Source organism: Aspergillus fijiensis (assembly GCF_003184825.1).
Source record: "Aspergillus fijiensis CBS 313.89 unplaced genomic scaffold BO72scaffold_52, whole genome shotgun sequence".
Classification (NCBI taxonomy): Eukaryota; Fungi; Ascomycota; class Eurotiomycetes; order Eurotiales; family Aspergillaceae; genus Aspergillus; species Aspergillus fijiensis.
The window spans coordinates 106,102-132,026 of NW_024469028.1; the positions used below are offsets into that span (position 1 = coordinate 106,102).

At 53.9% G+C, this 25,925-nt stretch overlaps 11 protein-coding genes across 11 annotated transcripts; 6 read left to right on the plus strand and 5 right to left on the minus strand.

Moving 5' to 3' along the window:
* Positions 1–247: 247 nt before the first annotated feature.
* Positions 248–5,968, plus strand: BO72DRAFT_471094 (CAP-Gly domain containing linker protein BIK1; the record flags this gene model as incomplete). The annotated part of the gene is made up of 7 exons (XM_040947072.1): positions 248–1,920; positions 1,960–2,234; positions 3,109–3,371; positions 4,129–4,494; positions 4,582–5,411; positions 5,618–5,685; positions 5,913–5,968. The coding sequence occupies 7 exons, from the start codon at positions 248–250 to the stop codon at positions 5,966–5,968; spliced, it is 3,531 nt and encodes a 1,176-aa protein (XP_040798113.1).
* Positions 5,969–6,776: 808 nt separating this feature from the next.
* On the plus strand, positions 6,777–7,986 carry BO72DRAFT_215437 (uncharacterized protein). The gene is made up of 5 exons (XM_040939717.1): positions 6,777–6,960; positions 7,040–7,112; positions 7,206–7,406; positions 7,466–7,575; positions 7,646–7,986. Exons 1-5 carry the CDS (start codon positions 6,930–6,932, stop codon positions 7,798–7,800), a joined length of 570 nt encoding a protein of 189 aa, XP_040798114.1. The 5' UTR covers positions 6,777–6,929; the 3' UTR covers positions 7,801–7,986.
* A 1,098-nt stretch (positions 7,987–9,084) lies between these two features.
* On the minus strand, positions 9,085–10,751 carry BO72DRAFT_215468 (tellurite-resistance/dicarboxylate transporter family protein). Its single transcript, XM_040939718.1, has 2 exons — positions 10,535–10,751; positions 9,085–10,445 (listed from the first exon to the last, which is right to left on the minus strand). Exon 2 carries the CDS (start codon positions 10,343–10,345, stop codon positions 9,143–9,145), a length of 1,203 nt encoding a protein of 400 aa, XP_040798115.1. The 5' UTR covers positions 10,346–10,445; positions 10,535–10,751; the 3' UTR covers positions 9,085–9,142.
* On the plus strand, positions 10,515–11,211 carry BO72DRAFT_215478 (uncharacterized protein). Its single transcript, XM_040939719.1, has one exon. The coding sequence runs from the start codon at positions 10,685–10,687 to the stop codon at positions 11,081–11,083; it is 399 nt and encodes a 132-aa protein (XP_040798116.1). The 5' UTR covers positions 10,515–10,684; the 3' UTR covers positions 11,084–11,211.
* A 961-nt stretch (positions 11,212–12,172) lies between these two features.
* On the plus strand, positions 12,173–12,629 carry BO72DRAFT_215485 (uncharacterized protein). The gene has a single exon (XM_040939720.1). It carries the CDS (start codon positions 12,264–12,266, stop codon positions 12,507–12,509), a length of 246 nt encoding a protein of 81 aa, XP_040798117.1. The 5' UTR covers positions 12,173–12,263; the 3' UTR covers positions 12,510–12,629.
* Positions 12,369–14,736, minus strand: BO72DRAFT_451015 (uncharacterized protein; the record flags this gene model as incomplete). The annotated part of the gene is made up of 2 exons (XM_040945390.1): positions 14,418–14,736; positions 12,369–14,319 (listed from the first exon to the last, which is right to left on the minus strand). Coding segments are annotated over exons 1-2 (1,591 nt in total), but the record flags the coding sequence as incomplete, so codon positions are not given.
* A 743-nt stretch (positions 14,737–15,479) lies between these two features.
* Positions 15,480–16,736, minus strand: BO72DRAFT_451016 (J-type chaperone JAC1). The gene has a single exon (XM_040945391.1). The coding sequence runs from the start codon at positions 16,647–16,649 to the stop codon at positions 15,840–15,842; it is 810 nt and encodes a 269-aa protein (XP_040798119.1). The 5' UTR covers positions 16,650–16,736; the 3' UTR covers positions 15,480–15,839.
* A 163-nt stretch (positions 16,737–16,899) lies between these two features.
* Positions 16,900–19,031, minus strand: BO72DRAFT_435904 (putative pre-mRNA splicing factor). Its single transcript, XM_040943303.1, has 3 exons — positions 18,667–19,031; positions 18,506–18,539; positions 16,900–18,430 (listed from the first exon to the last, which is right to left on the minus strand). Exons 1-3 carry the CDS (start codon positions 18,706–18,708, stop codon positions 16,935–16,937), a joined length of 1,572 nt encoding a protein of 523 aa, XP_040798120.1. The 5' UTR covers positions 18,709–19,031; the 3' UTR covers positions 16,900–16,934.
* A 341-nt stretch (positions 19,032–19,372) lies between these two features.
* Positions 19,373–21,166, plus strand: ppmA (type 2C protein phosphatase PTC7). The gene has a single exon (XM_040939722.1). The coding sequence runs from the start codon at positions 19,664–19,666 to the stop codon at positions 21,068–21,070; it is 1,407 nt and encodes a 468-aa protein (XP_040798121.1). The 5' UTR covers positions 19,373–19,663; the 3' UTR covers positions 21,071–21,166.
* Positions 21,167–21,656, plus strand: BO72DRAFT_215531 (uncharacterized protein). The gene has a single exon (XM_040939721.1). The coding sequence runs from the start codon at positions 21,264–21,266 to the stop codon at positions 21,579–21,581; it is 318 nt and encodes a 105-aa protein (XP_040798122.1). The 5' UTR covers positions 21,167–21,263; the 3' UTR covers positions 21,582–21,656.
* Positions 21,657–22,555: 899 nt separating this feature from the next.
* BO72DRAFT_461553 (PWWP domain protein) lies at positions 22,556–24,728 on the minus strand (the record flags this gene model as incomplete). Its single annotated transcript, XM_040946524.1, has 5 exons — positions 22,556–23,166; positions 23,223–23,418; positions 23,534–23,909; positions 23,981–24,449; positions 24,566–24,728. The coding sequence occupies 5 exons, from the start codon at positions 24,726–24,728 to the stop codon at positions 22,556–22,558; spliced, it is 1,815 nt and encodes a 604-aa protein (XP_040798123.1).
* Between the last annotated feature and the right edge of the window lie 1,197 nt (positions 24,729–25,925).

Genomic DNA, 25,925 nt, shown 5'->3' on the forward strand with positions numbered 1-25,925 from the left:
CTGACCTATGATCAGTCACTTCTCTCCTGCAACTGCTTTCAGCCACCCCACACCTCTTCCGCTACTAGACCATCCCTTTCTTCACCTGTCCGTCGTCCCTTGAAAGTCACTCACTGTCTGTCCCTGTCCGTGGCCTTATATCTCGACCCTCAAGTCCCTTTCCCTCCCGTTCCGCAGAATCTTCGACTCGACGCGACTCAATCCCCAACCTTCGACCCTCTTCCTGACCCGACCACCTTCAGTCACCATGGCACCCCTCGACGATGTCCAGGTGGGCGACCTGGTCAACGTCCCCGGCGGCATGTACGGGACGGTCAAATACCTGGGAACTGTGGCGGGCAAACCAGGCAAGTTCGCCGGTATTGAACTCGCCTCGGAGCATGCCAGGAGGGGAAAGAACAATGGGGATGTTGAAGGGAAGCGTTACTTCTCCACGTCTATTCCCGGCTCCGGTATCTTCGTGCCGATGAACAACAACAAGTATGTCACCAAACGTGCTTCCGGGCTGGGCTCGAGCATAAATGCCGGCCCTCCCACCCCTTCGCGGCCCGTCAATTTCAGCAAGTCTATCGGCCCTGGTACCTCGGTGCGCGCCCCGCGGGTGAGACGCCCGTCCCTCCCCCGGCCCGAATCACCCAGAGGTCCGCCTTCGTCCAAGTTGAGCCTGGCGGGGTTACGAACCCCGTCCGTGGCATCGAGAAACGCATCGACAAATGGCTTTCCGCGAAGCCCAGTGAAGGCTCCCTCCCGTGCTTCTGACCGACCGCCGTCGCGGTTGAGCACGGAAGACGAGCTCCCATCGGCCCGTACATCTGACTACCACCAGTCATCCGTGGCAGCAGAACTCCAGGAAGTACGGGAGCAGGTTCAGAGCCTGGAAAAGCAGCTGCTGGACCGCGATCGCCAGCTGGATGAGCAGGCAGCCACCCTATCGGATTTCCAGCGGACCCTGGAAGAGTTGGAGGGATCCGACTCCCTTTCGATCCGAGCCCAGTTGCGCGAGAAGAATGAGAAGATCGCAGCGCTGACTGCGGAATTCGACCTGCATCGGGCAGATTTTAGAAGCACATTGGATACTCTGGAGGTGGCTGCCTCGGAAACGGAGCGAGTTTATGAGCAACGCCTAGAAGAATTGATGCAACAAAATCGAGAGCTGGAGGAGCGCGGCGAGGATGTTGAAACCGTCGCAAGGCAGCTTAAACAACTCGAGGAGCTAGTCTCCGAGCTTGAAGAGGGTCTGGAAGACGCACGGCGCGGAGAAGCCGAAGCCAGAGCAGAGGTGGAGTTTCTGCGGGGCGAGGTCGAGCGAACGAAGCTGGAACTCCAAAAGGAACGTGACTCGAAGGAGTCTCCAGCCGGAACCGACGGACAGTACCACCTGAGAGAATTAGAACAGAAGGACGACGAGATCCGTGGCCTTAAGGCTATCATCCACTCGCTCAGCCGTGGTGATCCCGATTTGCATGCAATCCAACAGAACAGCATCGGCACAAGCCCACAGCCCGACCATCAACCCGACCACCAGCCAGAACATGTCCCTCACCTCGAGCAACAACCCGAGGAGTTTGAGCACATTCCTGAACGGAAGAACTACCGCATCGAAGAACTCGAACGCGAACTCCAGCAGATGCAGATCAACGGTGGTGGTCGCACGCGCAGCTCTACCGTTACCACCGCACCAACCCACCAAAAGTCCACCAGCACCAGTGGGTCAAATCTCACTAATGGGAATGTGATCAATCATGCACACCGTCTATCGGATCGCACGGTGGTTCCAAATGATTGGCACGACCAACCCCAGCATGAAGGGCAATACCAGGCTTACTCTGTACGCCACCGCGCCATGTCAGATGCTTCCCATCATCGCCTAGAGACGATGCACGAGTCAGATGCTCGCTCGGAGGACGGTGGCCCATTATGGTGTGAGATTTGTGAGACAGGCGGTCATGACATCCTGAGCTGCACAAACATGTTTGGTGCCGAGAACAAGGAGAAGACTCCTGAGCCTGAAGAGCCTCTTCACGATGACAGCTCCCTAGATGAAAAGCCTACCCCTGAAACGTCTACGGCGGAGCCCTCCACATCTTCAACTCCCGAGGAGAGCACAACGCCTCAGAAGACCGGACGTGATGCCGTTCTGGAGGGTCTCAGGGGAGTAGGTTTGACATCATCCATGGCCCCCGTTGCGGGGAAAGCGAGCGGTGTGATTGACGAGTCTAAGTGGTGTGCTCTCTGTGAAAGAGACGGCCACGAGAGTATCGACTGTCCATTCGATGACTGAGGAGTGGACTGGCCTGATTTCCTGCTTGTTACGGGAAGCATGGCATTCGTTCGGTCCAACGACGGCCCTATGATTGCAGTCAGTCTTGCGGACTCGGGGCATGCTTCATGAGGTATGGCAGTCCACGAGCCTTGCCAATGAGTAATGGCTCTTTGCTGCCATAGGCAGGCCTTTATATACGATACGCTTTGCGGTTCCACACATCTGAGTCTGCCACTTTCATCTCACCTTGTTCTTCTTGATGTTTTGCTTGGTGATAACCCAGTCTGTCTTTCTACAATGTACAGTTCGGTAGCATGGGATGGTATAGCGTGCATATGCAGTCTGCTCTGTTGGTGCGGCTGTGATCAACTTACATGTTACAATTAGCTTTGGTCGAGTGTGTTGCGGTTCCTTCATTCTTTGTGTTATGTTTTTTTCCTTTCCGTGTCCTGGTGTCGGCTGGTCCAGAGAAGGACAGCCGCCTTTTGTGTACCCTTTCGCTTCAACTTCTCTTCTCTCCCATATTTCCCTGGATAACCGTCACCGTCCAGACGTTCGATACTTGACTATAGCCTGCGGGCACCCTAATCAAGGCCCTCTAAGAGGACCCATCCAAACCGTGCTACACAACAATCCAACAAGTTCCGAGATATAGACTTGCTATCCTATCTAAGACAATCTCGCCGACGCAGTTTTCAAAATCATCAACATCACACATCAAAGCCGAGCCCTCCCCCCCTATAGATATTGTACATCGCCATGGCATGTAAGAACCGGGGTATCGATTTGCCCTTTGAATCCAAAAGAAAAAAAAAAAAAAAAAGACCCTTACTCAGGATGCCGAGGCGGCTGTACGATCTCGCCCTCGGCGAACTTGGTCTGCGCGACAGTCCCACAGGCCTTGCAGGTCCGCTTCTGCTCGTCGGCCCCAAACTCGTTGACCACCTCCTTCACCTGCGTGCCCAGGTCCGTGCAGATGAACCGCTTCTCCCAGACGATCTCCCCGCAGCCGCGGCAGTACCAGCGCATGCTGTCGACCGCGTCCTTGGCGCGCGGCTGCTCCATCACCACGCCGACCGTGTCCCGGAACCGCACGGGGCAGTGCGGCGTGTTGGCCGGCAGCAGGAAGATCGACCCCTCGTGGATCGGGATGTCCTGGAACACCGGCGGCGTGACCGAGGTGTCCACCGTCTTCAGCAGCATCGACCCCCGGTACTGGTAGAAGAACTCCGGCGTCGTGTTGCAGTGGTAGTCCGTGCGCGCGTTGGGCCCCCCCACGATCATCACCGTATACCCCGCTGTCTCCGGCGAGGACGGGTGGTACACGCAGTAGTTGTTTACCGGGGGTTGCAGGAGGTGCGAGTTGGCTTCTAGCCTGCGCGAAGTTTTGGTGTCATCAGCCGTGTGTACGAAACGCGAAATTGGGGAGGGAAGATGAGTCAATGGGTGTGGGAGGAGGGGATTTTGGTGGTTGATAAGCAAATGACAATGCGGGGGCGAGGAGGGGTAGGGAATATGATCAACCAAATGCTATACATACCATTTGGGTATGTTTAAGGCCGGTGGTAACATTTTTTGGTCCCGTAGTATCTGCAGCGATGGGTTTTCCCGGAGGTCAATACCGGATGTTGTATTTTGTTTTTGTTTTGGAAGCAGAGATGAAGGGCGGAATGGGTTTATCTTCCCGGTGAGTATGAATGAGTATGTGATCATCCGACAGTCCACTCCAGGGTCTAATGTTATCTGCCCGGAGATAACCCGCGCCAAACGCCGGGAGTCGGAACGGAACATCCTCCCCTTCCGGCAGATTTTCTCGATTCCCTTTTTCGGATCAGGCCAAAAGATTCCAATCCAGTTCCACGCAGGCACGAAATTCTGATCGCCTCGAGGCTTTTTTGAATCAACCGACGGCGTTCTCGAGGAAATTTCCCCTCATCCCTCCGGACACAATGGCGTCGACTTCTCAGCCCCCGATCCGGCTTACCTCCCACAAGAACTTCGTCTATCGCTTGGTCTTCTCCACGTTGACTGGCCGGACCGTCCACATCTCGCAAATCCGTCCTTCGTCCCCGACGAATCCCGGTCTCGCGCCGCATGAAATCTCTTTCCTTCGTCTCCTCGACGCCGTCACCAATGGCTCGCAGATGGAAATCTCCTACACGGGTACGATCGTCGTGTACAAGCCAGGCCTGATCACCGGCAGCGCTACAGGCACCGGCGCCAGTGGAGGCGTGATTCGCCATGAGCTCCCCGCAGGGTGCACTCGTGGTGTGAGCTACTTCCTCATCCCGCTGTGTCTCCTGGCGCCCTTCTCCAAGGCGCCGATCAAGGTGACGTTCACGGGTCCCGGCGTGATCACCTCGGCCACCCCGACGGGCGACATGTCCGTCGACAGTGTGCGCACGGCCATTCTCCCTCTCTTCAACCAATTCGGCATCTTCAACAACATCGAGCTACGCATCCTCAAGCGATCCAACCCGGGCCCCAACGGTCGCGGCGGCGGTGGGGAAGTCCAGTTTGTGTTCGGCCACCAGCTGCGACTCCCGAAAACTCTGCACCTGATGAACCCCGGTCGGATCAAGCGGGTGCGTGGTGTGGCCTACGCGGTGGGTGTCTCGGCGTCCAACAATGCCCGGATGATCGAAACCGCCCGTGGTATCCTCAACCCTCTGGTGCCCGACACCTACGTCTTCTCTGATGTGTCGTCGGCGCCCTTCGTGCCTGCGCCGGAGAAGAGCAACCCATCCGGAAAGAAGAAGATCGGCCTTGGCTTTGGCCTGTCCCTGGTCGCTGAGTCGTCGACGGGGTGCCTGTTCTCCGCCGATGTGGCATCGCCGCCCTCCGGTGGTGAGGCGCCTGAGGACATTGGGAAGCGATGTGCCTACCAGCTGCTGGAGACCGTCTCCAAGGGTGGCTGCGTTGCCCCTGCAGCCGTGCCGGTCATGCTTGGTCTGATGACCATGGGATCGGAGGACGTGGGTCGTATCCAAGTCGGCCGGGAGGTGATGGCTGACGAGAGCACCATCCAACTGGCCAGGGACCTGGCCAAATTCGGGGCCCCGGGCTGGGGTCTTCGCGATGCGAGTGGTGAGAACGAGAATGGAGACGTGATCATCAGCGTCGTTGGCCGCGGCATTGGCAACGTTGGGCGCAAGGTCGCTTGAGCGTGAAACACATTGTTTCATCGCCTCACCTCACTCCGCGGGGTTGGCATGTTCGAGTATCATCGCTGTACCCGATTGAATCATCTGTTCTTGGTCTGTGGCGGCTCTATCGGCATTGTTTTAGCTTTGTTTCAGAGCCCAGTCACCCTTGCCCTTGCTCAGGACAGCGGTGAAAACCGACCACGGCCAGGGGAATGAGCAGAGTTTCACATAAGCCGAGGAAGGAGACGGACCACGTCTATGCTTCATTTTCCAGATGTGGTCTTATTCATTGTCGCCAAGTTTCACCGCTTGCTTGGCCCTGCTGCCACGTGGCTGAGACCACACCGGACAGATGGCTGTTGATCGCACACCGCAGCCCGCCATTCGGCATTCATGCCCCGTCCAAAGTCTTTTGTTGTTCGCCTTTTCTTAATGATACCCACTGTTGTTTGGTCTACGAGGCGTCCACCTCATCTGTAGGGGAAAGCCATGTGAGATGTGAGATTTGGAAGGAAGGGAAATCGGATTGGTTCTCGGAGTCAGGAGTAGGAGGAAGTAGGGCTGGTTGACTGCGGCCTGACGAACAGGCAGTTCCAAAAATATTTCAGTGATTGGTGGTTGTACCATGTATATAGATTAGAGACTATGAAGAAAAAAATATAAGTGCCCGCTGGTGTCTCCCATCGATTGACTTTCTATTCCACTACTACTACCAAGACAATTCGCAGCACTTCGCCATGCACTCTCTCCCTCCCTTGTCTTTCTGGCCGTCGATCGCCTCATTTTGGTCCGTTTAGGAAATCGCTGAGCAACAGTTCGGAGAATTAACGACGCCGCCACGACTTCATCCATGTCGGCCCCCGCGTCTCTTACGCATGTCTCGCTCGACCTTGATTTCAGCCAGCATTAAGTCATTCGACCGATGCGACATGATAAACAAAGGCTTCCTTCTCCTCTCGCCAGCCCGCAGCTCGCAGCTCGCAGCACGCACCGAACTCGGCCATCGCATCGACTCCTCGATTCCTCCGAATACGACCCAACAAGAGCTAATAAAACCTGGCGTCTTTCCCTTGATTCTGTCTCGTTGCCTGCTTTTCGCTCTTTACTTCCGTCTTTCTGCGTCCATATTCTACTAACTCTCATATCACCAAGTCCCTATACACACAGCTTTCCACATCGACTCACGCCCGGCATAACCGTTAACAACGTCTAATCCACGCCTCTCGCCAGACCAGACCTCACCCCCAACCCCCGCTACGAAATCGAAACAGCCATGCCCAAACCAAAGAACTTAGTACGTCTCCTCCACCGACTCACACGCTAACAAGCCGGTGTAGGTACCACCCCGTGGGATGACGGCTTCTTTTTCGCACGACACTTCTCCAGCCCCACGCTTTCTTCTTCTATGAAGAGGAAAGTGATGGACCGGAGAAGTGCCGTGCCCTGGATCTACTAACGCCGCTCAACAAAAGCAGGTATCAGGGGAAAAAAAATCCTCCGTTCTGAGCAAAGCCTAGCCAATGTGGGCTGGTCCAGTAAGTGACAGAGCTTGTGAGTGTCCCCATACCTAGTTGAAACTTGATGAAGGAGGTGGTGAGGACGATGATACTGACAATACGTGCTGTGGCAGGCTGGCTAAAAACAAAAGCCCTACCTATTGACCCCACTCGCGCAAGGCACGTTCCCGCAAGGGAAATGCTCTGGTATGATGCCCCCCCCCCCCCCTTTTCCTTTTAGGGTCATGAGGGGATGAAGATGGAGAGGGAGTGTTTTGCTGATGCTGATTGAGGGGATAGTGCTTTCCACCTTCTCCTCTTCCTCCTCTTCCTCCTCTTCCTCCTCCTCCTCTACTTCTTCTACATCTACTCTCTCCACCTCAACTCTATACCATTGTACTCCACCACTCTTGAGATCGGAGATCATCTTCCACGCACGGGGATTACCCCAATCCAGACTCCGAGAGCAGCGAGTACAGCTCAGTACAAGCCAGTACGAATGCATGCGCAACGCATCCCACAGTCCGGACGGAACCAAACGCTAACGTCACATACATTAGCTCTACCGTTTCCCTCCTTGTCAATGCAGACATACCGATAACGCAAGGACCGAAAGAGGACGGCGGCCTGTGGCTCGGTGTTTACTCCAGCCCAGTAAGTGACAGAGCTTGTAAGTTACCCCCACCCACCTTTCCCTCTACTGTGCTCATTACGAAAGCAAGAGCTAACCTCATCATCAGGCTGGCTAAAGAACCACCGAAGAAGACATTGGCCACAGCCCGTCCAACCTTGCGATAAACCCGTCGTTGACATAGTGACATCAGCACTGGATCTCAACACAGTCCCATCCATCCTGAAATCTCCGGGTGGAATCATTTATGGTCGAGGGGAATAGGAATAGACAGGAATCGGTTGGGAAGTCTGGAGTACTTACTCTTTGGGGGTACAGTACAGTGCCTCGTCAGGCTTATGCAATTCCCTTTGTCTCGAACTATGGATTATATACAAATACTTCGGCCTCAACTGGTTATGATTCCTTTTCTGTGTCTCACACGCCAGGTTAACGGTGTGAAGTTCCATTTACCCGTGCGTTGACACGCAATTTTGAGAAGGTGGATAGCTATCTGGGCACTGAGAATGACTATCTAATTTCACGTCATGCTGTAGCTGGAGAGGATGAACTAGTGGCCTAGCAGCTAGACATAGCTATCCATATTCAATCTCCTCAAAGAGCAGCCCTGAGCCCCTCGATTGTCCCAAGTGCACAATGACAAACAACGCGTTTACCATCGCGGTTAAAACCACAATGCCAATACCAAACGACGACGTCAGTCTCGATATCAATCTACTCTCGCCCAGTAACCCAGCTGACGCATGCACCAGCAGCAGCAACACCACCACCACCACCACCACCGCCAGGTGGCCCGCCCTACCTACCTACCTACCCAGTCAAACTTCGGTCCTAATCGAGTGTTTGACTGCACTGTAGGTACAATAGATAGGTGGTGGAGACTCGAGAAATGATAGGCAATTCCCCATTAGCACGAGTAGATTGTTGTCGGGGTTGGCTGGATGTTCATGTCGCATCCCGCTACGCCATGGGGCATTGGGGGCGCGGGGCGCAGGATGCATGATCCGTCACACCGCATCGCGTTCGTCCTCTTTGGCTGGTGGGTGCTGAAACTTTCAAGGTCGTACACGGGCATGACTCGGTTGGACTTTTTGTGGAGACTACACTGGTCTCAGTACCATTACCTGGCATGTCTTAGTCTAACTCACACTGAGACGTGGAATGGCCCTTGCGATATGTCGAGACTGGTGGATTGTCTGTTATCCGTTGGTTAAAATCATCCTACATGGGACTATCGTGCCTGAAGGAGGTCAGATTTAAAAAATGGTTAGAATGCGTAGACAAGTTTGGAGAATTTTATGCTATTTTGAACCCTCTATCTAATGTATGATTGCATCGTACGCAGGGCATGCGGAACGCTCGAAGACGAGTATGTATATATGAAACACCCATATATTCACAGAAAAATAAGTTGTGCGGGAAGAAAATATGGCTCCCAACGCCCGGAACGCTCGCAAAGTAAATGGCACACTGCCTTCCCGAGCCAATGAGAGACAATGACTTCTATGTAGTATATGCAGCACATAGACAAGAGGACAAGAGGCGGAAAAGTGCTGAAAAGATACCAGTATCGCTGAGACAGAGTGAAGTAACAAATGATCAACGGTCACTCTGATACATCCTCGTCCTTCCCAGGGAAAACAATATCCCGTTTGACAACGGCACGGATATTGCTCGCAAACACGAACAGCCACATCCCCACGATGCAAATGGACATGGCAGATCCGACGCCCTTGACTCCAGGGCTATCGAAGGCTTTGCCCAGCGTGATGGTCGCGAGAGTAAAACCCGTGTTTGGAAAAACCATGGCCCACCAGTTGAGGTGGAAGGCTGTAGGTGGGAGGCGGATGGTGGCGATGATGGCAATGCTAAAGAACCAGAGACTGAGGGCCCAGAGGAAGGCGCCCGTGGCGATGGCAAGGAGTCGGAGGATGTGCGCGTCTTGAAAGGGGTGCGGGTCTTGAAGGACTTGAAAATCCTCAGGAAGGCCGTTGGTCATGCCGATTAGGGCAAGGGCCGTGAAAGCCGGGGGGCCAACGCAGATGAACATCCCGGGTCGGTGTTCCCGGGACGGAAGGCCCGTCTCCATGAGCCGCCCGATATAGTGCGCGTACATGAGGAAACTGATGGAGAAGCCAAGGCCTTGGAAGGTGGTGCCGGCGACGATCATGGGAATAGCAGAGCGCGCGGGCTGCTGTTCGGCAATGACGGAGGCGATCGTGCCGCTGAGCATGATAGGGAATGCGGGGAGGATCCATGAGGGCATCATCGTTTGTAGAGGGTAGTGGTGGGCGGTAAAGACAAAGGAGTATTGGATAATAGCGGTCATCAGAGTGAAGGCACAGTAGAGCCAGAAGAGCACCTCAAGAGCGTAAATGAATGCAGGCTGTGTGGTGTCGCCGAAGTAGCGGTACAGGCCGGTGATGATAGTTGCAATAGAAAGCCAGAAAGTAGGAAAGAAAAGACCCTCGCGGTCGTGTCGGAGGGAGTCGAGGAAGTTGCCGTGGAGAATGAAGCGTGCGGCCATGAGGCTACACAGCAACGCAAAGAAGGCCAGGTTGATGATGTAGACTGCAAGCCCGATCTGTTGCAGTCCGGAGAAGGAGTAGGGCTGGCTGGCCAGCAGGAGGGCTAGACCGCCGGTGCTCATAGTCAGAGTATACCACGCCCAGGTAAAATGACGCAGACGGTCCCGTAGAGACACATTGGTGGAACTAGAGTATTTGGAGGCTTTGAGCTCATGCTGGTATGTTGTAAGGTCCGAGCAGGAGGTGTCGGGAGGCGGATATTGCCCGAGCATACTGTGCATCAGAGAGATGGAGATGAAGAAGAATGACTGTACTGATGGCTATCTAATGGAAACGGTGCAAGTTTTAATAGTCGAAAATGAGCGACAAGAAGTTGTATAGCTGCATTCAGGCCCAAGTGAGGGTCCGCGATGAGTTTAGCACAGCCAATTTGAATATGTTGATAAAGCCAATGAGTGCCAACCACAAACCCAGTATAGAAGCGGAGAAGCACAGATATAGCATCAGCCTGCATTAGCCCCTATCCATCAGGGCTTTGACAAGGCCTCGCAACATTGGGTTGCTCTGTTGCCCTCGCTACTACCATTGAAGGAGATGGAGCATACGGTGTCGCCAAGCGTATGATCTTTTTGATCCACCAAGTGCGACAGAAGAGGAGACACTTGGTCTGGGCGTTGACGCTTGCAGATCCAACAATGGGCCCCTCGCGAGAGACGCGGCGAATTAGGAGGGCGAGCAAGTGTAAACAACCTGAGGGAGGAGACATACCACCTGCCAAGATTGCAGTTCTGGTCCACAGTCCAGGCATCATCGAAGGTAGGGAGTGGGCTGGATGCCGAGGAATTGGATGGGACCAAGATCTACCCTTTTTCAGTCTCGGCTTTGCTGAAAGTGTATGGTTCTGTGACAGTGGGTCACAATTGCAGGGACAACGTCAGCAGCCAGTCATTCCATCAAGTTTCAAGCTGTGGAATGTGTACGCCATCTCTGTTGCTGTCTACAAGTGGCGCATGTCATAGCATGATGTGATTTCTGCAGCAGTCTCTTTGAAAGAGAGCTAGAGATAATGATCAATGGTCAGGTGGATACCAGCTGCCTAGAGAAAGTCGTAGTTTGCTTTCGAAACTGCCGAGGAATCTAAATTTGAGGCAAACGCGTTCTAAGTGAAAAGCCGTAAGTGATAGAAATGCTCCGGCCACGATGGGAAGAGACACAAGTGTTGCGAACCAGCGTCGGCTCATTGAGCGATTTGCATCATCACCATCATCACCAATCGGAAGAGGCCGATAAGCCTCCCCTGTCGGACCGAAAGTGAGCAACATCGGCAGGGCCAAGGTAAGTCAATGACTATCGTCGTGGCTCGGCCCAAGGATAAGGTTCTTGAGCGCCGGCCGAGATGTGATAGATCGCCGCTTGGCTGGGGAGTGCGACTCAGAGAATTCGGCCATCAACCTAGGAGGCAAGAAGGCAGGCAGGGAAGAAGGGTTCAACGTGGATAGAATGGATGGTGATGAGTAGGCTCAAAGATAGGGAGAAACCCAAGCCAAGAAGAAGATCGACAGCGCAGCGTCAACGGGAGGCCCGCCGCCAAGCTTCACAGTGGCTGTGGCCCAAGATTGAAGGAGGGGACCGATAAGAAGGACCGGAAAAAGGGGGAAGAGTTTATTTGGTTCATGGTTTCATGGTCGAATCATCCAGCATCTGGGTTTGAGTGTGTCTGTGCCGGGGGAGAGTTGCTGGAGTGGAGTGGAGTGAAGTGGAGAACCAAAGTTAAGGAAAAGGAAGAGTTACTGAGTAGAAAAGAGGGAAGAGCGGGAAAGCGTTTAGGGAGGATGAGGAGGAGGAGGAGGAGGAGGAAAGACTTGGCAGTGCCCAGCCATTCTACGAGTTATTCTCGCCAAGCATGGCTCAGCTTCTTCCACTTCTTCCACTTCTTCCACTCATACGTAAACAGCATTCTTGATCGGCTCGACTCCTCCGTACTACTGCAACTAAAGGAGTACTTCGGTATTCGATGATCGTCTGTCGCTTAGAGCGCGTTTCATCGTTCCTGATTTCCTGACGCAATCCGCAAGCAATTATTCTGCAGCCTGACAATCCAAGCAACAGCAGTCAGACCTGCAGCAAGCAGCCCCGTCCTGTCGCCTCCTTCTTCACGGAAACGTGGTCTGCAGCGAAGCAGACGAGAAACAGGCATTCATGCTCAACGGGGAAGGTCAGACGAATGTCCAGCGCATGCAGAACACAGGTCATATCACAGAGAATCATCTGGAAATTGTTTCACTAACAAACTATTCGAGCAGGCACATCCACGCTAACCATGCACAGCAGTATTTCCACCAAGAAGAAGCCAGTACGCAAGCAATGCTAATTATATCTCATGTCAGACAGCAAGAGAGAAAGCCAATCATATTCATTCAAATGGTCGAAATCATAGTCGCATAAAAAGACACAAGCAAAGTCGTTGATGTGGGGTCGCAGATAGTATGAGTTAATCGTTCAGCCAGGTATGGACGCCGGATCATGCAGCTCGTACATCCTTGTATGGAATCCTCTGGAACGAACGGGAATAAACGGGTTCACATGCATGGCCATGAACAAAGGTCGAAGCACAGAAGATGGAAGGAAACATTGAAGAAGTAATAAAAAAACGGTGCTGTTCACAGCATACCTACCAAAACGACATCACATCATCATCCGGTATACGAGATCAGAGGCAAGCTCCGTCGTACTATCGAGCAATGCCCGCAAGCCCTGAGCGGAAGGCTTCTGGGATCTGGTCGAGGGAGAGCCCAGATCACTTTCGACTGGCGGACAGTACGAGGCCAAGTCCCGCACCTTGCACGCTGCGAAGTGCACAACCAGCTTCCGCAACTCGTTGTCCCGCAGTTGGGTGGCAGAGGTCGGAGTGATCGGCTCCAGACGGGTGGTCTTGGTGTACGTATAGTGTAGCAGGTCAAGGACTTTACGGGCCTTGATGCTGGCCAGAGCATGATGATCGTCATCATCATCCACCTGGTCCCTCTCAGGGAAGCCGAGATACAGCAGGTCCCGGTGCAACTTACGGAGACAGAGCTGAGCCAGTGCCGGGATCAGGTACCGTGTCGCAAAGACGTAGAGCTTGGCATGGAAGACCAAGTACGGCAGCTCATGTGGCGAGCGAGAGGACATGGCGCTAGGAGGCCTGGTGCTGAGACAGGAGCGGGGGTCGATATAGTCGATGGCGGCGAATTCATCCCATAAGTTGCTTCCCTTTTCATGCAGACGGGAGTACTGCTGCTTGGCAAAGGAGGTGTCAATCATCGGCCCAGTCAGTCTCCTACCACTGTGGTCGTGACCCGGCTGCTTCTCCTCCTTGGGTGCTTGTAGTCTGTCCTTCGCACCAAGCTTGTCTGCATCGCTGGCTTCAGCTTCTGCTGTAGGAGTGGCAGCCGTCTGCTCCCAAGTCTCCGTGTACGGAGCCGACTCCGCAGGACCAGATTCCTCCACTGGGGCATGGTCTTGTTCCCATTGTTCCGTCACCACGTTGGCTTCCGCAGATGGGTTCCCCTCCTCGGGTTTCAAGTTCTCAGGAGGTGGCGTGGAAGGAGGTGTCAGCTTAGGGGTCGCCTCCTCAGAGGCTCCGCCCCTTTTCTTCTTATTGTTCTTCTTATGCTTTTTGCTTTTCTTGCCTTTGGCGGCCTCGTCGTCCGCCGCATCCCAAGCGTCTTCCTCTTCCTTCCTATCCATGGCAGGGGTCATCGGCGGTTGATCACTGGGCCTTCTAGACTCTGATCTCAATTCCTGTCCAGGGTTTGCAGGCTCTTCATCTGGCGCGATTGCACATTCCCAGTCGTCGTCGTCTTTGCCAGAACCCGCATACACGTTTTCGCCGGGACGGTCGTGGGTCTCCCTTGAAGATGTTCTAGGGGGAGTCGGGGCACGCGGAGGAATAGTCCGCACTGGACTGGTCGGGGAGCCTTTGGAGAACACTCCGCGAAAAGGATTACTCACGCGCTGATCGTCGCGATCCTCCTCGCGCGACCCTGGGGGAGGCACGCGGTAATCCCCGGTGTAGGCATACTCGCAGAAGGCGACAAATGTCTCGACATCCTCGTCCTCAAGCACAGCAATGTGATGTTTCGACTCCCGGGTTTCACCGCTGTTCATAAGATGGTCAAGCGGCTGGGAGACATGACGGGCGAGACCAGCCTGGATGGTGAGCTTGGTGTGATTTGGACCGACCAGGAAGGTGAATGGCGGTGAATGGACGATGCTGTAGCCATCAGTGGCCGTCCTGTCGGGGTTGGCATGAAGTAGTAGATTTGGAAGATAGGAAGAAGGGCTTTTGCTTGGTAAGAGTCAGTTACCTACCTACTATAATCTCGATCTGCCTCCATCGACGATGACTCCAATTATGCTCTGGGTAGTCCTCTTCCCAGAGATCAAGACACACCAGAAGGGGGAGAGGGGGAGAAAAGCGAAGTGATGAGAAGCAGGGATTGAAGGGAATTGAAGAAGGGGAGGAAGCCACGCAGCTCAATTAAAATAGGTCGAATCTGCTCATGCGACCCCTGATCATGACTCTTCCATATATTCTGCACCGGGGCTTGCGTTGAACCGGCAGCCTGCGCACTATTGACCGTACTCGAACCCCCTCTCTTTTTTCTCTCGGCAATGTCCTTAGCTTCCCCTCCACCGAAAGAGAAGCTACAAGCGCACGAGGCAAGTCCAACTGGGTCGAAAGAGCGATAGTCTGGCTACGTGGGCAATCATGACGGGGGGTGTGAAGCAGCGAGTGGATTGACCGCCAACCTTTTCACGACGGTCGTCTTATCGCGCGAGCCACCGAGGAAGACAAGCTGCTCTGCATCCCGGAGGGATCGGCCTGGTCATCCGAGCTCTGATCAGTTTTGTTGTCTCTCTGTCTTTCCTCGAGGTTGGTCGAAGGAGGGGTTGAAGGTTTTCCTGCATGGTTTGCGAAATGCACAGAGTGGGGAGGAAATGTGCTCCCTCCATCTGGCCTCTCGTCTGCGATTTCCCTCCCCCTTTTCGAGGATCAATCAAAAGGATATTGCACCCTTCCTGCATGTTCTCACGCGAGACAAGGATTGGGAAAAGACCAACCAGAGGGTAGTTGGACGGGGCTGGCGAGGGAATGATGAGTTGTTGCCCGATGGATCATTTAATCCCAGCCTTTCTTTTCGTTTTCGAGACCCAACGGCGGTCAACCCACGCTGGTCGGCGTCTGGGGCCTGCAGGGGTCCTATTTCGGTCTGATCTGGTCGTTTAGTTGATAATTTCTCCTTCGGCTATAGTGCCAATATCAAAGAGGCCGTGATTCGCTTTGTTCTTTCCTCTCTATGGGAAAAAGAAATAGACTCGCGGGATTTTGTTTGAAGATCACTTTAAGTGTACTCTGCCGTGCCCTAACCAGTGACTGACTGCACCTGAATGCCATCCCACCATGCATGGAAACTGGTTACTTCGAAACGCCGAGGCACAACACTTAATTTCCAAAATGAGATGATCTGACCCAATTTAACAGTGACAAGGCGTGATTCAACAACCCATTGTCACTATGGGTAAGTAGACAACATTTACCACATATCCCACCCCCGCCTGCAACACAGCCCACAATGGCACTAAGAGAGGAAATGGTATCATTAACCCCATCAACACCGTCTATGTCTATTCATCCCCAAAAGACCGAGGAAGGCATGAAACTAGAGAGAGAGAGAGAGTAGTATACACAAAATAGACACACATATTGCATGTCCCGAATCCAACTTAAAATCAGTGTACCAACCGAATCTCTCTCGTCCCGGGCTCCCACTCCCTCAGCCCTTCCCCAACACTATACCAGAACCGCAACTTGACACACTCGGTCCGCGCTTTCTCAATATCCCCGCCGTCAAAGGCCTCCTCCAAGGCCCGCACGCACTCCCGGACCCGCTGCTCATTCTCCCGCTGCAACTCGCGGATCGTCTCCACCGCCCCTTCGTCCGCCCCGACCTCTTCAATCGTCTCCTGCACCTCCATGACCTCCATCAGCGTCTGCGGATCCAGCGCGTGCTTCGTAGCCCCATCCTCCGCCGTGACGTCGATCCCGTGCATCTCGCGGAGGAGGTACTGCGCGCGCTGCAGTGGGTCCAGCAGAGTGCGGTAGGCCTCGTTGATCCGCGCTGACAGGGCCTCGGCCTGCTGCTTCTGCGGACCCGAGGGGTATTTGTCCGGGTGGATGCGGGCCTGCCATTGGAGGAACTCGCGGCGCAGGTCCGCGGGGGAGATCGAGAACGGGGAGTGCGGTGGCGGGCCGGCGGGGAGCGTGTTCCGGAAGATCGTGTAGTGGTTCGTTATGTCCGGGATCTCTAGGGGGGCGGAGGAGGTAGATGAGGAGAGGTAAGAGGTGGTGGTGAAGCAGCGAGTAGTGCTGGTAAGGTTGTGGTTATCAAATCGTCGTAGTGGCGACGGTGAGAGTCGGAGATGACACCGGGGATATGGTAGGGTTGTGGGTGTGGTAGATGAGCGCTGAGACACAGCTTGTAAACTTTGCCGAGAAGATCCAGCGGAGAGTAGCCGTGTGGCTACGCGCGTCGTTGCCATGATTATGGACAGAATGAAATGGTAGATGAAGATGAGCAAAGAAGTTGAAGCTTCTTACTTCTCCGGAATTCTTGATTGATAATGGACAGACGGCCGATTTTGCCCACGGAATCGAGCGGGCGGTGAGATAAGACTTGAAGGTTGTAGCTCACCGCCTGCCATGCATGGTGGAATGTAAAGACTTATTGTCAAAATGATATCATCACCAGAGCGCACTCCTACTGCCATGATACATAGCTTCGTAATTATTGTTATGTAGTCGTATATAGTACAGTACACTCAGACTCATTCGATCCCCCAAAGCTTCACTGTCCGGTCGTGGCCACAGCTGGCAATCCATTGTGCATCCGCACTGATGTCGGTGCTAAGCACGTTGCCGGAATGCCCACTGAGACTCTTCACCAATGACCAGTCATCTGCACTGAAGATGTTGACGTTCTTGTCGAAGCCACTACTCACGAAGAATGTTCCCGACTTCTTAGGCTGTACGGGCCCAGATGTCTCGCCGTCCACCTCCATGCGGCCCTCCGAAGGTAGGATGGAAGTGGCTTCGGCGCCCTTGTACCATCGCAAGTCAGACACGACACTCTTGTGGGCGCCGATTCCTCCGGTGTTGCGCACTTGCCGCAGATCCCAACACTTGACCCATCCGTCTCCAGACCCAGACAGCACCCGGTACCCGTCGACACCCCAGTCCAAACCGTAAATCTCCCGAATGTGTCCCTCCAGAATCATCACAGTCCGGCCTGTTCGTAGATCCCAGATACGTCCGATGCTGTCCAGGCCTCCGCTCGCCATGAGTGACCCATCGTTGTTGAATGCCACTGCGTACACCTCACGCGAATGGCCTTCCTGTAGCAACAACTCCGCCGTCGTCTCCACATCCCACAATCGCCAAGTAGTATCGTAAGAGGCAGAAGCGACATACCGGCCAGACGGGTGGAATTCCGTCCGACAGACACGACCACTGTGACCGGACAGCGTCGCCAGTGGCTGCTCCTTGGCTAAGGACCACAGACACACATTGCCCTCGCCGCCACCTGAGACCAGGTTCACCGTCGATTCCGAGGCGGTAGACGTCGCACCGGGGAACCAAGACAATCCACCGACCCTGTCTGCATGTCCTTTGACTGACCATTTTTCTTCGAGGTTGGGCACTGTCAGCAATTTGATACCTCCTCCCCAGTTACCAGTTGCGATCATCTGCCCGTCGGGCGAAAAGCGACAAATGCTGACAGGCCGGTCACCCGCGATTTGGGAACCGTAGAGGTCAAACTGATGCAGTTTTTCCTTGATCGCTTTACGGTGTTTAATATGCGTCCGCAAGGGGATAGTCGATTCTTCACGCAGCCTGGCGACACGGGCCTTTGCGCGGGGAAGCGAGAACCGCGCAATCTCTTTCCGCGCCATGAGAAGCTCCTCGGAGCCCTCTGTGTAAAACTCCTCCTGTTGCTCAGCCTCCTCCTCCTCGTCTTCGTCGACTTCGGTTGTCCCCTCTCGCATTTCCACATCGCCCTCAGCAGCAGCCGCCGCCGCATCCTGTTTCTCTGCAAGATCAGTCAACAGTTCGCGCAAGCGATCTCTACGATCCGCAGGTCCTTCGCCGAAGAGTGTGATTGGCTCGCCAAGCTCTCGTAGTCGCGCGCGCACTCGAGTGTCGTCAGTGGGCACCGCCATCGCAGCGGCTCTCCTCTTGCGCTCAAACTGGGATAGGATGGCAGAGGCTCTTTCCGCCGGGATGCCCGCTGCGGAAGAGGGAAGGTCATAATTTCGGTCCACGGCTGTATAAAAAATTGGGATGTCAGCTTCGAAATGGGATTCCGTCAGTATACGGCAGGGTTACAAGTGATGCATACGTATATTTGCTAGGTCAATGCCCATATCCGTGTCCTACAGTAGAAATGAATGTCAGTCAATGCGCCCAAATAGACACAGTCGTCCTGTGGGCCGAAGATGACGGGAGTAGCGTATTCGGTCTGAATCAGACGGCAGCTGAAACGGTGGGAGATGATCCTACCTGCGCCTCCTCCACGTACGCCTGTCGCGATGGGTGCATCATGATGGGCGACGAGATGAGGGGATTAGCCAAGAAATGCCCACTCGATTAGGCCAACACGTCAAAAGATTAACAGTTTCAAACTGCAGTGGTGGAGACCGTAGAGCCTATTTATACCAGGGGTAGAGAGTGTAAGTAATAACAAAGAATCTAGAGAGTGAAGAGGGCAGAAGAGACCAAAGTTGGAGAAGAAATGAAATGGCGGCATGTCCGTTTTGCAGAAGGCGGCGGGCGACAAGGCAAATCAACCCGCCCGGTCAATGATCAACTACAATCCCATCAACAATCTCCATCCAAAGTCCAGTCGCTCAACACCTTTGTCATCTTCTCAAAATCCCTCTCGCGCATTCTCTAGAATATCTCCCGGGACTCGCTGAAAGTGTATAGATTGAGCTTCTTCGTCCTGAATCGGCTCCAAGAACCGTCATGAACTCATTTCGTGCATATCATGGTCCCGGGCTTCCGCCATCGTCTACTATATCAGGGTAGTTTAATGAGAGCTGCGCTTAAGATCGCTGACCAGCCAATGAGCATTTTTCAACATTCTAGACCTCATGAACCTATACCTCTCCGTCAACACTCCTCGATCACCATATCAGAGCAGAAGCTACACTCGACGACCGGCTGAATGAGTGTTTCAAGCATGCCTCGCTCGCCCATCGGGAGGCGGTCGATGACGGCGGCGGGCGGTCACAGCAACTGCCGGCCTTTTGGCCCGAAATTTCCATCGGTTCTTCGTCTCTTCTTCCAAACTCTCCCACTTACTTTTCTTTCTCTGTGTTTGTCGAGTCAGCCGGCATTTGGAAACGGCTACCTTATTCCCTCTCCACTCTTCTTTGTGTATCTCACACCAGCATTCGTTCTCTGCTGGACGTCGCCGTCGCCGTCGCCGACCCCCCTGTTACTGCTGGCCCAGACAGGATAGAAACTCTCCGGCTCCAATCCGGGATCTTTGCTGATGCTCGCGTTGGCCTCCCACAGTAGAGCCTGCAGTTCGGCCTGCAGTAGCCTACACACCGTCGTCCGTGATCGACTCTTGGCCTCCTTTGCTACCGCAAAGAAACCGTCCCCTCGTCGATTGACCTCCCGATCATCCTTCTGTCTTGCGCCCGTCGCACGAACTCCGCCGTCTGCCGATTATCGCCGAACTTTTCATACAACCGTGCCGCTATCCTCCCAATCCTCATCTCCTCGTATATCTTACCGGGTCGCTGCTTCAGCCTCTGGCAAGGGCCGTCGCTTTCACCCGGCGAAGAACTCGTACGACTTCAATCCCGACCTCCACCCGGCTATCGGCGTTGCAACAGACACTCAGGATCCTGCACTGCGAAGGAAAAGGAGACCTGACAGCGGCGAGGATGCATTCTTCGTCAGCAAGGTCGGAAATGGCGACTCCGGAGCTATCGCATTCGCCGTAGCTGATGGCGTTGGCGGATGGGCGGAATCCCGCGTCGATCCGGCGGATTTCTCTCACGCCCTCTGTGGCTACATGGCGCAATCGGCCCTTGCCTGGGATGCACCAGCGGAGCAATTGCGGGCGAAGCATCTTCTCCAGGTGGGCTACGATCAGGTAGTAGCAGACAAGTCGATTCCAGCCGGTGGCAGCACCGCGTCCGTCGGGGTTGGCTTGGACGATGGTCAGATTGAGTTAGCGAATCTCGGCGATTCCGGCTCGGTCCTTCTACGACTCGCCGCTGTGCACCATTACTCGGTGCCGCAAACTCACGGGTTCAACACTCCGTACCAACTCAGCATCATTCCTCCTCGGATGCGCGCCCAGGCGTCCATCTTCGGCGGTGCCTTTCTTGAAGACTTCCCCCGCGACGCGGCCGTCACCAACCTTCAGATGCAGCACGGAGACGTCCTCGTGTTAGCCACCGACGGAGTCTTCGACAACCTCAACAACCAAGATATCCTCAAACTGGTGTCCAGCCGCATGGTCCTTACGGGCGCCTGGACCTCCACCGAGGAGGCCGGGATCCAGCCCTCAGCGGATCTGCACCAACTCACCGGCCCCGAAGGCCTTGCGCCGCTTCTCCCCGCATCCTCCCCCACGCCATCATCCTCGTCGACCTCCTCCACTTCCTCTACCTCCGCCGCCAGCACATCCTCATCCAGCAAATCCGCCTCCTCAAACCCCCGGGACCAAGTCTACAGCCTCCAATCCTTAATAGCAGCCACCATCGCCGGCGAAGCCAAGCTAGCAAGCATGGACGTGCGTCGCGACGGGCCTTTTGCCAAAGAAGCTCAACGCTACTACCCCGGAGACTGGTACCGCGGCGGCAAAGTCGATGACATCTCAGTCGTATGTGTCATTGCGGTGGAAGAGGGATACTCCGGCCCATCCACACCAACAGCCAACTAGTCCCCCTCCCCTCCCCGCCCGACGAATAATTATTTCATGATGGCCCTCCTGCAACCCACCCCGGCGTTCGGTTCACTGCAAACAACATATACAGCATCTATATACGGATAGAAATCAGTTACCATCCATCCATACACTTCCACTAATTACCCCCCACATTTGGTGCCTCGGTCTTTTGGGAGCCGGCGCTGGGATGCTACACACACACACACACACGCACATACATATACCTACCTACTTCACCCATCTTACCTACGGAGTATTTCATTTCCCTTGGGTTCATGACTGCTCATATGGAGTGTGTGGCGGGTGTCCTTTGTTTATAAACCCTCTCTCTTTCTGCCTTTTTTTTGTCTATACCCCCAACAATAACAACAGTCATCGATCCACGTGGGTCGAGTCGAGGTTTTTCTTCCTATGGTTTTCGCCAACTACAACACTAATGGATGGATACTATATTATGTCTTTTGGATTGTTTGTTGCCCATCTGCGTAGCATCGCAGTCGCATGACTGTACGGCATCTTCTTCTGGGCGGAGAGTGTGCCATTCATTGCATCTCGGCCATTTCCAAGAGAGCCAGCATCTGTATTCTAGATGTTTGACAGGCGTCAAAGAAGAAACAAATCCGAGTTCATTGGGCTGAGGAATTAAACCTTAAAATCAATTGACTGCATACACACACACACACAAACACACACACCATGTTCCCTTTGGGGGAAAGACAAAATCAAACTCACTATCGAAATCCTGAAACAAGACCCAGGTAGAAGAACAAGACCCCGCACAGAGAAAGAAAGCCATGGGGTGGGTCTGAACACACCACCATCCACCCACCCCGCGCAAAGAGAGACAACCGGATGCAATGGAAGCCCTCATCCCACAGCAACAAGATCATTTCATAAAGGACAAACTCATACAGCGAGAGGGAGAAAGAATCAAGCAAAAACAGGTCTCTGGGGAAATAGGGCGAGATTAGCCCAAGAACAGCACAAGATGTCGGATAATCAAATGAAATGCGCTTGGGAGCGAACGATGAGACTTCGGTGCAGCCTCAGGTTCATCTTCCGCGACTTCTTATGAAACCCACCAGTCGGATTCAATGTAGTTGATTGAGTCTTACTCGGATCGGAGAAGTCAGATAAGCAAGCTTTCGGAAGAAAATGTACAAAAGTCAGGAGCAAAGATCGAAATCAGATGATCACGGGCGCAAGAGAGAGATGCACGTTCAACGGCTAGTTTTGATTTCGCTGTCAATTTTCGACTCTCGTGTGCAATGGAATTCCAAAACAAGAAATGGTAGAGTGGATAACAAGCAACAGAGAGGGGGTTGTAGAGACAAATAAGAAGCAGTGACGACACAGGACCCAAATGCTAAATAGTAGGAGAGGTTCTGCACAGATGAAACAGGATGTTCAGAAAAGCCTTGCGAAAATCAGCGGGAAAGCAAATAAGAGACACCCATAAACAAAGATGGTTTTTGTTCTTTAAACAGCTGCCTCCGCAGACTTCTCCTCTGTCTTCACGGCCTCTGCAGCCGGCTTTTCTTCGGCTGTCTTCTCCTCTTCCTTCTCTGCCGATGTCTCTTCGGCCTTCAAGGGTTTCTCAACATCCTCCTTCACCGGCTCGGGGGCATCCGATTTCTCCCTTACATCGGCATCAGTCATCGGCTCGTCCTGGGGCTCCGCGGGATTCGTCTTGCTCTCCTTAGATTCATCTTCTTTCTCGTTTTCAGTATCGGCCTTGACGGGCGTCTCCACGCTGCTCTCCTTGTGAACGCCATTCGCTCTGGGCTTGTCCTCTTTCTCCTTTTGCTCGGAAGGACCGGTGGTGTCAGCATCAAGAACATTCTTCCACTTGGACAAGATGTTGATGGCGCGCTGCCGGAACTGGAATTCCTCGTCCCGAGGAATAGAGCTGAGCTTCACGATCATCTTCAACACCTTGTTGATCTTGGTCGCACGAATGATTGACACTTCTAGATCAGTGTGCTTCTCTAGCTTGCTGAAGTAACCCGACATAGCGGTCATCTCTTCCTCTGCGGGTGGGAGTTCACGGGAGATGAAACCCTTCTGAAGCTTGTGGCGGATGAAGAGAACTACATGGTGTGAGCACATCTTCCGCCAAACACGATCTTGCATTTCGGGCACTTACTCTCTTTCTCCTTCTTCTCTTTGAGCTCCTCCTGATTGACCTTCTTCTCAGGTTCTTTGGAAGCCGGACGAGAATCTTCGCCTTCGTCACTTGCAGCAGCCTTGCCAGCCTTCTTAGTGCTGGCGGTTTGCTTGGCCTTGCTAGAAGCAGGAGCTTTCTTTCCAGTCTCATTGGTCGGGGTTTTGGGTGTCGTCAACTTCAATTTAGTGGTAGTCTTGGGCGTCTTTGCGGGCTATTAACCACCGCGAAGGAAAATCGTTAGCTGGTGTTACCTGTCGCTGCATCGTTCGAATGAACCACCCCTGACTCACCTTCTCATCCGCTGTAGTATCAGCTTCAGCATCCTTCTTCCGCTTCTTGGAGCTCTTCGGCTTGTGTTCCTCCTCATCAGCATCCTCCATCTCGACATCTTCGTCGTCAACGATGTCCATGCTCTTGCGCTTGTTCTTCTTTGCTTCTCGGGCAGCTTTAGCAGCGGCCTTCGCAGCTGCCTGAGCTTCCATCTCCTCATGTTCTTGCTCAAGCGCACGCTGGTGGTCGGCCAGAAGCTCCTTGAAATGCTGGAGATCGTGACCTTCAGCACCGACGGCATAAGCAGACAGCAACAATTTGCTCTTGCCCTTCTCTGATACTTCCTTGCAGGTGGCAGGCTCGAGAGGGGTCAGGTCTGTGTTGGGGACCCAGGCGCTAAAGCGGTGTTAGACAGATCACGGTGGAGGGAGCACAATTGTAAGGCAGAAACGCCAAGTGTTACTCACAATTCATTTGTCTCAAAGAACATGACCGGGAAAGTTCGCTCGTGCGCGCGCTTGCCGCCTTCAGCGTAGTCCTCTCTGATGGTTCCATCTTGACGCTGAGCGGTCACGGGACGGGTTTCCAGCAGAGTCTGGGGAAGCATCTCTTCATCGCAGATAATGGAAGGCCACGGTGGGTAGCTTCTCAGACGCGCGAGGAAATAATCACCAGGTTTCGCGTCGAGGTGCAGGACGCGAACTTGCGACTTCTTTCTGCTCAATGAACCTCCGGTAGATTTGCGCCGTGAGGCTGATGATTTCTTGGCCGAGGCGGGTGTTCCGTTGGCCTCCGATGCTGGGGCGGCTTTGGCTTCGGGCTCTGCAGGGGCGGCTGCGCCATCGGCGGGTTCCTTCGCGTCGACAGGCTCAGAGGGGGTGGTGGGCTTTTCAGCTTCAGTTGTCTCCTTTTTCTCCTCAGAAGCAGACGCAGACTCTATACGTGGTTGATGGGAGATATTAGAGAGTGTCACATATACGGGGGCTTAGCTTGGTTGGAGATCCCTTGTCGAGAACCAAGCCAGCGCAAGCCAAGATCAGACGAGTATTTACCTGAAGACTTCTCATCCGAACCATTGGGTTCCTTCTCTTCCTTTTCCTTGGACTGCTCTGGCGCCGAGTCCACAGGAGTGGATTGGGTCTCGGCAGGCGCGCGCTCGACGGGCTCAGCACCTTCGGGAGCGGGCGCAGAGGCAGCAGGAGACTCCTCGGCCATGATGCGCTAGGGATCAGATGACGAATCGACGGATGAGATAATAGATCAGTAGGAGATGGAGATAACAAGAACCTTCCGATGATAGGATGAGATGGGGTGGGAAGGGGGGGGAGGTTGAAGTGGGATTTGGTTGGGGGGAGGGGGAAGAGTGAGGTGAGTGAGTGAGGGAGAGAGAGAGAGAGAAGTGGTGGAGAAGGTCGCGACGCCGGGAGGCGGGAAGTCGAACAACGCGTTGCACTTCTTGGGGGGAAGGGAAAGCGACACACTGCCAGACCGCAAATGACGCAAACACTTCAACAGCCACAACCTTCTCAAGACTTGAGATCAACCACAACAGTCGGTCGCTCAGGTTCGGCTTTCAATCAGATAGACTCTATCTGGATCAATAAAGCTTTCTCTGGATAAGCTGCTGGAAACGCTGTGCTTGTAGTGGAGTAGTCGAGTGCTAGTCACTGATTCTTCCCGAGGTCACGGCACCCGAGGTCACAACACGGCTTTGAAAGAGAGATAGGTGTAGATGAAGCTATCGCGCTTCAGACAAGATGGTAATTAGTGGTCGAGAGACGATGATCGTGTCAGGGGGATTTCTGCCGGTTCACGACTGTGACGCGAGCACACACGCACACCACCAGCGGCACGAGACGATCTGCCAGCTGCCTGTAGACCACAGTTGCTGCTGCACTACCACCTTCAACACAAACACGACAACAATAACAACAACACGCGGATACGGTCGTGTTCGAACTAGGTGGTGGTGGTGGTCCTTCTGCTGGAGTTCAATAGTCGATGCGACCGGATATAGACGGAATCGCTGCTGGTGACAGTTAGGGAGTCCCTCCCCAGTCTGACCAAACTTGTAGATTACTGCCTCCCTCGGCACACCCAAACACTCGGGTGCAAGTGACAGTGATGAAATCTGGTGGAAGAGTTTAGAAGGTGATGCAGGAGTAATAGGGAGGTTGCGGACTGACCTGGTGGCACCCTCGTCAAGCCAAGAGCGACTGAACGCGAAGAGGACGTCGAGCAACACCGAGAAACCCCGCGGTCGCAAGGATCTGCTCTGCAAGGTAAAGAGCAGGGAAACCCACCACTGCTCACGTAACAAAGACAAAAAGGTCTTATCTCTATCTACCGAGATGATTGATGGGGAATTAATTCGACAATCACAAGGGAGAAAAGGAGTGATGGGTTTGGGTG